Source organism: Danio aesculapii, chromosome 14 (assembly GCF_903798145.1).
Source record: "Danio aesculapii chromosome 14, fDanAes4.1, whole genome shotgun sequence".
Classification (NCBI taxonomy): domain Eukaryota; kingdom Metazoa; phylum Chordata; class Actinopteri; order Cypriniformes; family Danionidae; genus Danio; species Danio aesculapii.
In genome coordinates this window covers 34,270,357-34,285,577 of record NC_079448.1, presented here as the reverse complement: position 1 = coordinate 34,285,577, position 15,221 = coordinate 34,270,357, and the positions used below count along the sequence as shown (strand labels likewise).

At 34.9% G+C, this 15,221-nt stretch overlaps 1 protein-coding gene across 4 annotated transcripts in view; it reads left to right on the top strand.

Annotated features, from left to right (window-relative positions):
* The window catches only part of fgf13a (fibroblast growth factor 13a), a 229,078-nt gene that overhangs the window by 212,528 nt on the left and 1,329 nt on the right, over positions 1-15,221 (top strand). For all 4 annotated transcript variants that reach the window (XM_056472339.1, XM_056472340.1, XM_056472342.1 and 1 more), the window contains one exon: positions 2,945-3,143. In XM_056472339.1, coding sequence (XP_056328314.1) covers positions 2,945-3,143 — 199 coding nt within the window. The remainder of the gene's footprint in view (positions 1-2,944; positions 3,144-15,221) is intronic.

Below are 15,221 nucleotides of genomic sequence, written 5' to 3'. Positions count from 1 at the left end.
TGCTTTTGCAAGTGCTAATGAGAGAGCGCACAACAACAGACCATGCAGAGGAGAGTGAGGATTATTAGGGGGAAAAAACAACAGATAAAAGAAGAAATGGTGATTTTAAGAGGATGGTGGAGGGACAGAAATACATTTTATTACACTGGGGCCAACGTTTTTTTTGTTTTTGTTTTGTTTTTTTAATTAGCTGTTGTTTTTGTTCATTTAAAGTGCAATTAACGATCAAATAATGAGTGTTTTTCAACAGTGTTAAGTATCACTGAGTGTCACTGAGATATATTTCTAAATACATTTCAGTTTGTTAGCAGGTTTTTACATGTTTTCTTATGATTTTTACATTCTTTTTTTAGTTTTACTTTTATTTTAGTACATCAAGTTAAAAGGTTAAAAATACAAGCTTGAAAACTGACTTGAGAAATTCTAGCCTCAAATTTTAATTAGTTTTTGGAGCTTGTAGTTGGAAGGTTTTAAGTTTGAAATAATGAGTTTAAATGAGTTTTACATGTAATTAAGTTTTAAAGGCTCAAACTTTGAATATTTGAAGCTTCCCAGACAGATTTCTATGTGCTTTTTGGTACGTTATGTGTAGGCATGGGTCAGTATAGATAAAAATATCACAGTTTCATGGTGTTATGGTAATGTGATTACTGCTCTAAAATATTTTCTTGTTAAATGCCTGGGTAAAACTTTTTCCCCTTTGAATTTTTATTTATTTATTTTTTTGAAAGATTTATAATATTTTGGAGCAGTAAACATGTCAGGCTAAGTAATACAACATGAATCATGCTGTCTTCATTTGTTTCAAAAACACAGATTTCTTTTTAATTTACAGCATCTCTGGATATATTTTCTGCTCAAGATACTGTTGTCCTAAAAAAAAAAAAGTAAAAAAAAAAATCTTACATATACATTTGGAACGGTATTACAGAAAATTTTGGCAGTTTTAAAACCTTGACTTGGTATACCTTGAAAATGGTTACCATCCCATGTCTAGTTCTGTGTGGCTGCAATTGCATTGTTGGGCATTTGGTAGGATGCCCTGGGTAGTTGATACTGCAAGTGTTGGTACTGTAGATGGTTATTATACTGTCGTTAGGGTGTTATGGTTGATTGCTATGTGATTTCTAGAAGGTTTACTATGGTGTTCTGTGTTGTTGCTGGTTAGTTACTGGGGTATTTTTTGTGGTGGCATTTGCTAAAATATTGTTGCTATAGTTTTGGGTAACACTTTATTTTGATGATCCATTTGAGTATTAGCAGACTGTCTGCTTATTATCTGCTGATACTGCTCCTTCAACAGACATTTAACTGACTATAAGAAACTTTGCAAGTACAAGTCAACTTACACTAACCCTAGCCCTAACCCCAACCTATCATCTACTTATAATGTAACGTGAATTAGTTGGCATGTAGATGCAATGGAACTTAATTTCAACAAATGGACCATCAAAATAAAGTGTGACCTTGTTTTGCTATGTGGTTGATAGGATGCTATGCCATTGTTATATTGTCTCTGATAATCAATAGGGTAAGTTGCTAGGTAAACTGCTAGGTTGTTATGTATAGTTGCTAGTGTGTTGTTGTTCGGATGGATGGATGGATGGATGGATGGATGGATGGATGGATGGATGGATGGATGGATGGATGGATGGATGGATGGATGGATGGATGGATGGATGGATGGATGGATGGATGTTCAGTTGGATGGATGGATGGATGGATGGATGTTCAGTTGAATGGATGGATGGATGGATGGATGGATGGATGGATGGATGGGTAGACAGACAGACAGGCAGACAGAAAGATCATTTGCATATTTCAATTTTATTAATATTATTATTTAGATTTTCAAGCTGATATTTCAAACTGACACCCAGATGTCTTTTCCAGAGACATCGTCTAATAAAATGGTTTAGTTCTAAAAGTCTGTGCATACTAAACTGAGATTTCATAAATTATTTTGATATTACATTAACTGGACAAGCTCAAAAACGTTTCAGACTGTTTAAACGTGTGTGTATTGTCACCTTTTTCTGTTTAATTTGTATAAGCTTGACAAATCATCTGTGGAGGTATTGCAGTTGTGCAGAATAACCAAGACCAGTAGGAAGTTGCACATTACTTCTGCGCTTAAGGCGCTTCACTGGCTTTCTGTCCGTTTTAGAGTTAATTTTAGGGTTCTGGTAATTACATATAGAGTTCTGCATGGTCAGGCTCCTCTTTATATTCTTCTTTTACATACACACTCCTATGGCTAGTATCTGGCCAAGAACTTATAACTATTCCCAGAGCATGTCTTAAGACTAAAGGTGACCGTGCCTTCAGTGTTGTGGCTTGGGAACTCTCTCCCTCGAGCATTGAGAACTTTGGACAGTTTAAAGAAAATGTAAAGACACTTTGAATAAGCTTTTAATTAACAGTATAGTGAGATGGTTTTACATTTAGTGTTATTTGTACTTGGATTTTTACCTGTTGTAATATACTTTAAGCACTTTGTGACATCTTGTCTGTAAAAGGTTATATATAAATATATAATAGATTAGATTAGATTAAACTTTATTGTCATTACATATGTAGAAGTACAAGGCAACGAAATGCAGTTTAGGTCTAACTAGGAGTGCAATAGCAGCAAGTGCAGGGTATAGGTATAAGTTATAAAATGCAATTATATAAAAACTATGGTGATATTTACAGATGGATGTTCATTATATACAGGTTGTATTAACTATTAAAAAAAGATTTACAACCGATGACTATTTTTACAGGTTGCTTTTAATAATCAGAGATATGCAGATAATTACTTGTGATCAGACTGACAAAAATTCATCATAATATCATGTGTAAAAACTATATTTATGTATTTACTGTACTTATATGCCACCATTTGTTTAGGTCTCGATCAAACCTTCATATGTTGTTCTCCCTCTCTCTTGCTGCACAGGAACACTTCACACCAGAGTGCAAGTTTAAGGAGTCTGTGTTTGAGAACTACTACGTGACGTACTCCTCCATGATCTACAGACAGCAGCAGTCGGGCAGGGGCTGGTACCTGGGCCTGAATAAAGAAGGAGAGATCATGAAGGGCAACCATGTGAAGAAGAACAAGCCTGCTGCACACTTCCTCCCCAAGCCTTTGAAAGGTGAGTCAACACTTCAATACAGTCACTCTCATCTCTGTTCACACTAGGTGCTCTTGATGTTTGAAAGCAAGGATAAAATATTGTAACTATTAGAAATTTTCGTTTGATTATTTCCTGTTGTTATATAATAATAATATCATTAATGATCATAATAATAATAATAATAATAGTAAAATAATAATAATAAAAATAATAATAATAATAAAAGTAATGACCTACAGTTACAATTACTATAAGAATCTAAATTATTGTTATGAAATACTTCATAGATCAGTTGTACTATCATGATATTTTATAGATTTGTTCAAATGTTATAATAAAACTAGTATAAATTGTATTATTAAATACAGTTCAGGTGTATTGTAGTGATTTTTTTTGTAATAAAAATTCCCAGAAATTTGCAAACAATTTTGCGATTAGATGAAGAAATATAAAAAATTATATATAAATTAAAAACATTATATGTAATATCTTATTTACCATACAACAATGATAATGACACAAATCATAAAAATAAAGCTTTTTTATTTTGGTCTCATGTCAAGACGAGATCTAAATCAGACCTGAAACGGTAGGGATTAAGCCAAAGGAAGGTTGTATAACTCCTATTTTTATGCACAATCTTACTTTCTCTTTCTCAGATTTCATACCCAGATCATCCGACAGCATGTACCTCACTCAGGACATGTGTTAGGGCTTCCCCACATATTCACATCCCCACTAATACACAAAAACACTGATTGCCGTAAAAAACATTAATGGCAGGGAAGCATTTTCTTCAGTCAAGGGAAAGAGTTAAGCGAATTCATTTATCGATAAGACCCACATCATAATAGGCTACCAGCTATACATGTAAAGCTTCAATTGGGTCACGTCCAGCGGCAGTCATCCTTGACCCAGTCTCCATCATTGTAAGCTGCTTGCCTTTCTTTCAGTTCCATTGCTCCGTTTGTTAGATGTTTGCTGCCACTTTTTTTTTTGCAAAGCGCATCAAATACACAAAATGCTCAGTTCCCGCCGTGTTATTACCTCGATATGCACCACAGGGTCTAATTGCATTTTTTGCGTTGACTTCACATGTAAATCAGTCGTGCTTCATCCGCGTCTGCTTACTGCACAGGCTGTAAAACAATTTCCCCCCACTTACATGTAATGTTAGGATTGTGAGGGCACAGGTAAGACGTCATTTTTCGAAAGACAATCAAATACATCACGTGGGCTGCTTATACAACATCTTTAAGTCATGTAAAACAATTAATTGCAAACTTTAATTACATGGTTTGGATGTTTTATGAGATAATTTACATTTTTTGCGATTATTTTACGTTTAAATCAAGAATTTTACAGGATCGCACAAAATTGCGACTTTTTGTTTATTTTGCGTTGGATCGCAAAATCTCAAAAAACTACTGGGTCTAATTAATGTTAGCAATAATTTCCTGACTATTTCTTTATTGAAATAATGCACATATTTGTTTATGGCTTGTGCGTTTTGTTCAAGTAACTGGGTGTTTTCAATTTTGCACCTGCTTTGAGAATGTTATTACTCGATTGAATGGGCATTATCAGTGGTTATCAGCTGATAGATATGGGCCAGGGGGTCCATTAACATGATTAATCAGCTACACTAAAAGAAAAGTCTCCAGATCCAGATCTGTTTTACATTACTGTGATGGTTGGGTTTAGGGTTGTGGTTGGATAGACGTTAATAAAAGTTCAATTAATGGGAAATTTAAATAAATAATACTAGTTAACTTCTGGCCGCAGCTGTAGGTGATCTATAGCTGATTTACCATGTGGATGGATGATAACAGTCTCTACTGGGCTTGATAAAGGTCCCTACTGGCCCATATCTATCAGTTTATAACCACTGATAAACCCTCATTGAATGGAGTGATAACATTCGAATTGGCTGAATTTTGGCATGTTTTATGCAATAAAAACACTTCATCCACTATGAATGTGAGTTAAAATTGCTTTTTTAAAAGCTTCAAGTAATCACGAATGACTGTAAAACCAGATTTATGGGAAACCTTGATAATTCATCTACTGGACAGCAAATTAACCAAAACTCATCCTGTATTTGTGCCTTATATCTTCTTTCATAGTCAAAATGAAATTTGACTACGTCCTCCTTTTTCCTCCTGAATGCTCCGGAGCTTCGAGTGCACGGTCTGCACTTTCACTGTCTCTCCAGCTGTGTTTAGTCTCTCCGGCTGTGGACGATGGAGGTTGTCTGGAGCATTTCACACACAAGCACAATCAGAGCATTTACAGCAGAGTCTGTGGATGATAAAGCAGCTTTTGACAGCAAACAGAGCCGCATGACTCTATCCAGGCCACTGCAGGCACCTCAGAAAACCACACAGCACGGCTTTGTTCAACTCTGAAAGTTCCTTGTGACTTTCATCTGCCGGCTGCGCACTTTCTCTGTCAGCGAACACAGAGACGCTGCACTCTATAAGCACAATTCACAGTTCTCTGGAAAAGTGTTGTTGTTGCTTTAGAAAGAGATGGAAGGGTCTTGTGATGAAATGTAAAAGTTTACATTTTTACATTAAAGGGGACCTAATATGCCCCTTTTTACAAGATCCAAAATAAAGTCTCTGATGTCCCTAAAGTGTGGTTGTGAGGTTTCAGCTCAAAATACCAAACAAATAATGTTTTATTATTCTTCAAAACTGCCTCTTTTAGGCTTTGATCCAAATTGTGCCATTTTGGTGGCTGTCACTTTAAATTCAAATGACATTGAGCTCCACGCCCTCTTTTCAAAAAGAAGGTGGAGCTACAAATGCCTGTGTGTCAGCATAGTGGCAGATTTAAAACAGGACTAACGTTAATTCTGTAAAGCTGTAAAAAAAAAAAAAAAGCAGTCTATGGAGACTACGATGTTAATTTTTGCTTTCTACGGCTCAACATTTATAATGCTTCTTAGTCGCTGACATTATCTTCGGCATCCAGGGAGTGAAAACTCTAATGCTGTGTTCACACCAGACGTGGAACGAACGAATAAATTGCGCCATTCACTTGTAAATAGACATATGAACATTTTGAGATTACTCGTTTCATTCACAGGTCAAATTCACTTCATTCGCACTTCAAATTCACTTCACAATAGACGTGGCTTCGCGTCATGGACAGGGCTTCTGTTTGCCCAGTGACTCCGGCTTCGTTGCTATATGCCTAACTTTAATTTTATTGAGAGAATAGCTGTGCTTTATGTGCTTTACAAGGCTTTTAGGAACAGCGTAAATTGTTCGGCGACATGTTTGAGTCCACTAGATCTTTTCAGGTGCACCCAGCTCTGTGAGAGTTCATCAACTTCTCCAGAACCTAAACCTGTATGATGGAGGCTTTCAGCAGTGCTTCTGACTGAGCCGAGCCCAGTTTGATGAACTGTTGTCTGGTGTCAGCAAGAGGATTTGCCCTCAGGACACCTGTAACGTGGTGGTTTAGGTGAGGATTGAACCCAGGTCTCTTGGACTCAAAGTTGGGGCTTTTCCCCAACTTTGGCTTTAGTTTCAAAAACTTTAGGCTTTAGTTTCAGAAAAATAAACAAATGATCTTTACTTTATCTTTAAAGTGTTATTTAGATTCTCAAGAGAGTCAGGAGAAAACCAGGCAATAATGGCTCAAGACTGAACACACTAGCTTGTTACACACAAACTTATATAGCGCAAAACACAGATGTTGCTAAACTGGCTTGAGTGGTGGCATACAGCAGATGGTGGGAAAGTGGTGCCATCCACTTTTCTGGATGATGCGTAGAACGTATTGAACACTGGTGTGTGAAAACTCAGGAGCACCTCCTTCTGGTTAGGAGGAGAAATGCAGCTTAAGAATGAATTTTTTCAACACCAACAACAGGCACTATATGTCATAACCACTCCCCTACAAGAGCAAGCTCCTGATTGGTTAACGCAGAGCAAATGTCTGCTTTCAATTGAGTCAAACACACAAAACCCTCAACTCGCTCTGCTTCATTCACGTGAATTGCGTCATTCGCACAAAACGTGTCGCAGGATGTCTATTTGCGTCTTCGCATTGACTTCGCATGTAAATCACTATCGCTTGACGCTTCATCCGCGTCTGGTGTAAACGCAGCACTATGGTCTGCTTCTCACTCTGGGCTGTCTATGCTTAAAGGATAGATGATGTTTAAACCCCTTATAAATGTGATTTTTACATAATAGGTTCCCTTTAAGAACATCCAGATGTTGGATTCAAGTGGTGTAAATGTCATATACTTAAATAACTTAAACTTAATAGCTACTTCTAAAGCATTTATTAACCTTGGGGATGTTAATTTCATAATGTTTATTGACTCATTGAAATCAAATGTCAAAACATTTTAATAGATGGTGTTTTTAATAAACTATTAACACTAATAAACTTCAGTTTATCAAACTAGGCATACATTAGCATAAATTCTGTAAAAATGTTGCGATTTCTAGGCTGTGAATTTGCTTACTCTGAATATAAAGTAATAAAAAAATAGTGTTTTTATTAGAGTATACCTGTTAAAGTAACACTTTTTTGCAGTTATCACAGAAAAGAAAATCTAATACTGTTATATGCTCATTTCAAATGTGTTCAGAGGACATCTGAAGTTGTTTAGCCGAAACTCATAACCATAATTTCTCTCTTAATGAAGATGAGCTGTTCTGTAACCTCTAAACCACTGTGCATTTTTATAAAGCATCACATTCATCATTTGATTCTATACAAATGATTTTGAACTGAATGTCTGATATTGTCACACAATTCAGCTACTTACAGAAATCAATAATGCTTTTCAGTGCTTACGGAATTAAAACAAGGTCTTTGATTTGATTATAATTAAAAACGGAGGCTTTAGGAGCTGAGAAACGTTTTGTTCTCCGAGGGAATGTCTCAGCCCTTGAAAATGCATTTGCTTTTTCTAAAGTGGCTTGTCGTGTGGCGAGCAGATAATGGTGAAGGCTGGTAATGTAAGAGACAGCAGGAGTTATGCATTAGCTCTGAGTGACAGGCCGACGCTGCTCTACACTGCATTCATTCAGTGTTTCACTGAGGCGCATTTCAAAGGACAGAGCACAGCCTTAGATTTAGGCTTGAAAAAATAACTATGCAAAAAAGCCTTATTCAGAACACATTCTCTTAAAAAAAACCAATGTCTTAAGGTCTGCGTGAACTGGAAGTTGCTGCAGATTTTTATTCCAGCACAATGATTTTTTGAATATTGAGTAGGGGGCGTGGCTAAGCATATTTCACCCAAGCTGTCAAACTGACATTATCAGGGGATCACTGATGTTTTGGAAGCAGATGGATAGATTTTTAGGGAATTCATTTGACATAAATCTAAGAATGCAAAGTTAACATTGTACATTTTCTAAGCCATTTTCTTCCTGAATAAATGCTGGAAGTTTCGATAGTTTTAGTGGAAAATGAAAACATTACACGAAAAAAAGATGCTTCACTTAAATTTAGCCCTTTTTTCCTCTGTTCAGATGCTTGAAAACGTTAGTTAGTAAATTTAATATTTTAATGTGCAATATTTAAAAATAAGTATAAATAAAAATATTTTACAGAAAAAATCTGTTATGTTAGATGTAAAATTTTACACAGACTACTCTTCAAAACTGATAAAAATGCAGTAGTAATAAACTGCAGTATTGTGAATGGAGGCGGCACGGTGGCGCAGTGGAAAGCACAATCATCTTACAGCAAGAAGGTCACTGGTTCGAGCCTCGGCTGTGTCAGTTGGCATTTCTGTGTGGATGTGTTTACATGTTCTCCCCATGTTCGCGTGGATTTCCTCCGGGTGCTCCGGTTTCCCCCACAAGTCCAAAGACATGCGCTATACAGTAGGTGAATTGGGTAAGCTAAATTTGTCCGTAGTGTATGTGTGTGAATGAGTGTGATGGCAGAGCTGATTTTTGTGAAATTCTTCTAGTATGCCGATTTTGTGTTGAGGTAACGTTTCTTATTATCAGAGTTTATCTGCATTTATTTAAAATACCAATGTTTTTAACATAACTTTTGCATTTTCTTTTTTTATTGATTCCTTTTGTTTCTAAAGTTAATTTTGATTCATTTAATCAACCCACTGAATAAATATATAATTTTCATAAAAATATATAATGAAAACAAACTATTTTTAATTAAAAAAAATAAATTTAAAATAATATTAATTCATACAGATTGAAATGTTATAAATATTATGCTGTATAATGGCACTGGTGTGTTGTCTTAGTGTCCCACCAGTGATATTATACAGCCAATGGTATAATTGTGTATATAAAAAAGAAAATCAAACACGGAGAGTCTTAAAAATCCTTTTTTACGAGGAGCTACTTTCTTCCGCTGTTCATTCACATTTGCAGCCGATCGTCAGAACAGCAGAAACCGTTGCTACTTTACCAACATCACTTTAGAGCTAGTATTTGAATGATTCTCTAGTGTAATATCTAAAGTGATGACAAAACATGATTTTGCTCACATTTTAACATTATAAGGCTGAACAGTATGAAATGCTATCAGTCTACAGAGAAATCTCACAGTATTTCTCTGTTGCAATCGGTAGATCACAAAAATTACCCTGAAAAAGCCAAAGCAAAGCAAACACTAGCCGATTGCTATGGTATAAATACAGCACTATGATTTGATCAGCTGTAGTTTGATATATGAAAAGAAAATGCTGAGTTTTTCCTCCCCTAAGGACTTATTATGTAGTCTGGTCTCTGTTACCATCTTGTGGCGCAACCATCTTTGCTCTGCTCAGTATGACAGACTGATGGCTGCTGATCTCCGAAATTATAAATATTTGAAATAGGCACTATACTTAAACAAACTGTATAATTGCAATCTTAACATCCTCACCTAAAAAAGCCTCATAAGTACATTATGTTGTCCAACAGCTGCAATATTTGTCAAACTGTAATAAGTCTATTAATCTGCTGTCACTCTATGTGGGCGGAGTAATACACAAGAGTGAAGAGGCTGTAAGAGTGCTATTATTACAGAATATCAGAGATTCAAATATAAGATTCCAAGAACCAGAGAGAACTGTTGTATATATAATAATCAAACGTACATTAAAAAATAACCATGATGTTCAATGTTAACCTTATGCATCAAATAATGCTAACAAACCAAATCGTTAGAAAGTGGGATGCCTGTAAAGAAGCACTAATTGTGTCGGTCATGATCTCAGTTGTTGTTAAGGAGGGTTATGTAATCTAAAGAGAAAGAGGGAATTGTAATTTTGCTCAGAGCCTCATAAAAATTCTCCAGCAGTCTCTGCCAGAGGAGCAATTAAAAAACTGTCTGCTCACTGTGAACATGACTTCAGCTGCCAGCCCTCCACTTATAAACTACTGTAGCTTCAGTCTAGGGTACACATGTACCACACACACACACACACACACACACACACACACACACACGCGCACACACACACACACACACACACACACAGAGAAAAATCAGCCTATAAGATCATTACCATCTCCAAAAGAAGCAGGCAGCCCTCAGCTTAAGCTTGGCGCCTTGTTTATGTTCATTTAATTAGAAGAGATGTTTTAAACATTTAAAGCAAGACACTCCAGGTGACTAACGAAAAACAAACTAATAGTTATCAACATATTTTAGTTTATTACATTAAGAATTGTACAAATAAATCTTAAAGATTGTTTAAATATGCATATTTGGCATTATTTCATTATATATGTGCTAATTTGCATACATTTCTATAGCACAAAAACCAAAGCATTGAAAGAAGTCGGTTTCAAAATTCTTGTTAAATTTTTTGACAGAGTACGACAAAAGATCAAAAGTTTGTTTCAAGTTTTTTCTTTACATTAAACTTTATAAAAAGCCAGAAAAAAGCCCAAAATGGGTGCATGAAAAATGTGTTTTGCCTGCAGTGTCTCACCTTGGCATGTATTGTCATATTGGCAGTGTCACATTCTGAAGCACATTGTTCTCGATCTGCTGTATGCCAAAGCCCAGAGACAGCAGTGCACAGAGCACTAATAATGACCTGGACTCCTACATCCCTCCGGCGAGAGGCTTGACACTCAGTTGCACAACCAATACGTCAACCATCGATTCTTAGAGCTTTCCACTTAAGTGCCGCATCGATTGCCTGTTGCAGACAGAAGAAGCTTTGTGCTGGGGTAAAGGAAGTCTTTGTGATGCTCCTGTACTGCACATCCATCGTTAAGACCATCAGATGAACGTATTTTAACGTCCTACAGGATTTCGAAAAGGAATTGTGTAAAAGTGCTTGGGTTAGATGCAAGTGTCAGATAGCAGGATTTCAGACTATGCATTTTCTATACAGCAAGACAGAGAAATTACTGTAACTGCCCAAAACAATGCTTTTCCTTAAAAAGGAGTGAAACAATCTGCTTGACCCTATTGACACTTTTCACTGTCTGTTTTATCCTACTGTACTGCATTGATTTTGCTTTGTGGGTATTTGTGTGAATAAAGCCATGTTCACACTTAAATTTCCACCATGATTTAGTCATATGAGACAAAATTGGGAAATCCTAAAAGATTGCTGTAATCCTATAGGTTTAGATTAATGATACTATAGATCATTGTTTGACGTGTTTACAGACAGCCGATTAATGGCTGTTGCCATGAAATATTCCCTCCAATGAAGTTTGCCAGCATCAGAAGATTTCAGACACTTTCCTGCAGTGTTAATTCAGTTACGAAGAGCATCAAACCAAGATCCAATAGGAGCACTGAATCAGCACAATTTCAAACCAGCGTGGGGAAATGTTTAAACAGCTATTCTGGGTTTTATTATTCATGTTTTGAGCAAAATTAGCTCTACGTATAGTGTATGTTTGCTGTGTGGTATCATGTCAGAATGTGGGTTACTGAATGTGTCATGTATGGATGGCGTCAAACTCATTAAACATTGGTTTTCTTGTGTCTCTTTGGCGCATATTGGTTGTTAAGCTACAATTGTATAGGATGATTTAAAAAAACAAAATCACACAGTGTGAGCCGGCTTAACTGAGCTGGGTTTTCTCCGATTTTATTCAACAATTTTGACTTATTATACATAACATCTGGAAAAATAAGGATTGAACACCAAAACATATTTCTAAAAGTGCCGTTGACTTGAAATTTTACCCGGTTGTTTGTAACAACCAAAGAAATCCATATGTGCAAGGAAAACAAATCTAACTATTTTACAAAATAAGTTTTGCATAATAGAATGAAATGACACAGTGAAAAGTATTGAACACATGAAGAAAGAGAGGTGTAGAAAGGCAGTGTAAGCCAGACAGCAGCTGAAATCTCTCAGTAGTTCTTCAGCAACCCTCTGCCCTTCGTCGTTGTAAATTAATATCAGTTGCTTCAATCCAACATCTACATTAGCAGGATGATGAAGATGAAACCAGGATGGACATTTCAGCAAGACAATGATCCAAAACACAGCCAAGAATACTCTCAAATGCTTTCAGAGAAAGAAAATCAAGCTCTAGAATGGTCTAGCCAATCACCTGACTTAAATTCACTGGAAAATACAAAATAAAGCTCAGATTTGTTGGACGAGACCCACAAAACCATCAAGATTTTTACACTCTGTTGAAGTCTGTTGAATTACACCTGAGCAATTCATCACCAAAAAAGCTTTTTATATAAATCATAAATACGTTTCAGTAGTTCAGTACTTTCTCCTTATGTCATTTCATTGTTATTACACATAGCTAATTTTCATATTTGTTATTTTTTAATTTTTATGTTTGTATTGTTTGAGGTTACCAAAATCTGGTTCAATTCTATGTCAACAGCTCCTTTAGAAATATTATTCCCAGAAAAAACCATGACATGTTCAATACTTTCTTTCCCCACTGTATACTGCATAGACATACAGTTAAAGTCTGTATGTCTATACCTCTAAATATTTCTCAAATGATGTTTAACAGAGCAAGGAAATTTTCACAGTATGTCTGATGATATTTTTTCTTCTGGAGAAAGTCCTATTTGTTTTATTTCAGCTAAAATAAAAGCAGTTTTTAATTTTTATGATAACCATTTTGAGGTCAAAATTATTAGCCCCTTTAAGCTATATACTGTACATTTTTTTTGATAGTCTACAGAACAAACCATCATTAAACAATAGCTTAAACAATAACCTGCCTAGTTAACCATATTAACTTAAGGCTTTAAATGTCACTTTAAGCTGTAAAGAAGTCTAGAAAAAATTATAGTAAAATATTATTTACTGTCATCATGGCAAAGATAAAATAAATTAATTAGAAATGAGTTATTAAAACTATTATGTTTAAAAATGTGTTTTAAAATCCTCTCCATTAAACAGAAATTGGGGAAAAAAATAAACAGGGGAAATAATAATTCAGGGGGCTAAAAATTCTGACTTCTTCTGTAGACGTTCAAATAATTAAGATTGTATAATATTTTTTTATGTTTTTGAAAAGGGTCTCTTATTTTTATGAAGACTGCATTTATTTGATAAAAAATATATTATTCACAGTTGCATATTACATTATTAAACACATTCAAAATATTTTCAAACAATCACTTTCTATTCTGATTAACTTTGTGTTTGTTTAAATTAATGTCTTGTTGCAGTGTTGAATTTCCAGCATTGTCTTTAATGTCACATGATTCTTTCGAAATAATTTTAATAGGTTGATTTGCCGCTCCGAAAATATGTATTATTACTGTTGATTCATTATCAGCAATTGTGCTGCTTTTTCTAGTTTCCAAAATAAAAGAACAGCGTTTACTTTACTTTGTTTATGTATTTTGCTTCGGTTTTCAAAAATTCCTCACTATTTGTAATATATGCACAGGGGGGAAAATAAGTATTGAACATGTCATGTTTTTTCCTGGGAATATTATTTCTAAAGGAGCTGCTGACATGAAATAGAACCTGATTTTGGTAAAAACCCAAACAATACAAACATAAAAATAAAACAAAACTAAAAGATCTGAAAAAAAAAAGAGTTGTGTAATAACAATGAAATGACAAAAGGAGAAAGTTCTGAACTACTGAAACTTTAATACTTTATATAAAAGGCTTTTTTGGTGATGGCAGCTTAAAGACTCCTCTCATATGGATAATAAAGTCACATGCATTGCTCAGGTGTGAGTTTTTCAACTTCAACTGCGCGTAAAAATCTTGATGGTTCTCTGGCTCTCGTCTATCAAATCTGAGCTTTAATTAGTATTTTATATTCGATTCTATTGGATTGTATTTTTTTTTTTTTTTTTTTTTGATCGATGTCTTGCTGAAATGTGATTTCATCTTCATCATCCGGTTAATGTAAATGTTGGACTGAAGTAGCTGATATTCATTTACAATGGTGAAGGGAAGAGGGTTTCAGCTGCTGTCTGGGCTTTCACTGTCTTTCTACACCTCCCTTTCTTCATGTGTTCAATACTTTTTCCCTGCACCATTTTATTTGATTTCATTACGCATAACTTGTAAACTAATTAGATTTGTTTTCTTTGCGTACTGTATATGGTTTTCTTCGATTGTTACCAACATCGGGGTAAAATTTTAAGTCAACGGTACCTTTAGAAATATGTTATCTGAAAAAAAGTTGTATTTTATGATATAATATAATTTCTTGAACTACAGCTGACAATGTTTGTTTTAGTTTTTTCTTTACTACATTGTATCTGTGGGGTCTTATAAAGTCTTAAAACGTCTTAAATTTCAAAAAATAAATTTTAGGCCTTAAAAAGTCTTAAATCCACTGAAATATTGTGTTGTATGTCTTAAATCATTTTAAATGAGTCTTAATTTTCCTATATCCATGTAAAGCTATACCCAATTGGGCTAACACCCAATCACTAACAATATATTTCAATAAAAGTTAAGACATGCTAATTTATCAACTCTATTTACTTGTTAATATGGTTTAATTATCTATGGTTAACCTGGCCATTAAAAAAATCTTCAGTGTTAAGTCTTGTGTAAGTCTGATATTTTTCAGTCATTATGGTCTTAAAATGTTTTTAAAAAGTCTTAAATTTGACTTGCTAAAACCTGTACAAACCCTGTACAATGTGCACACCATTGATTAGTGGCTTTACTGT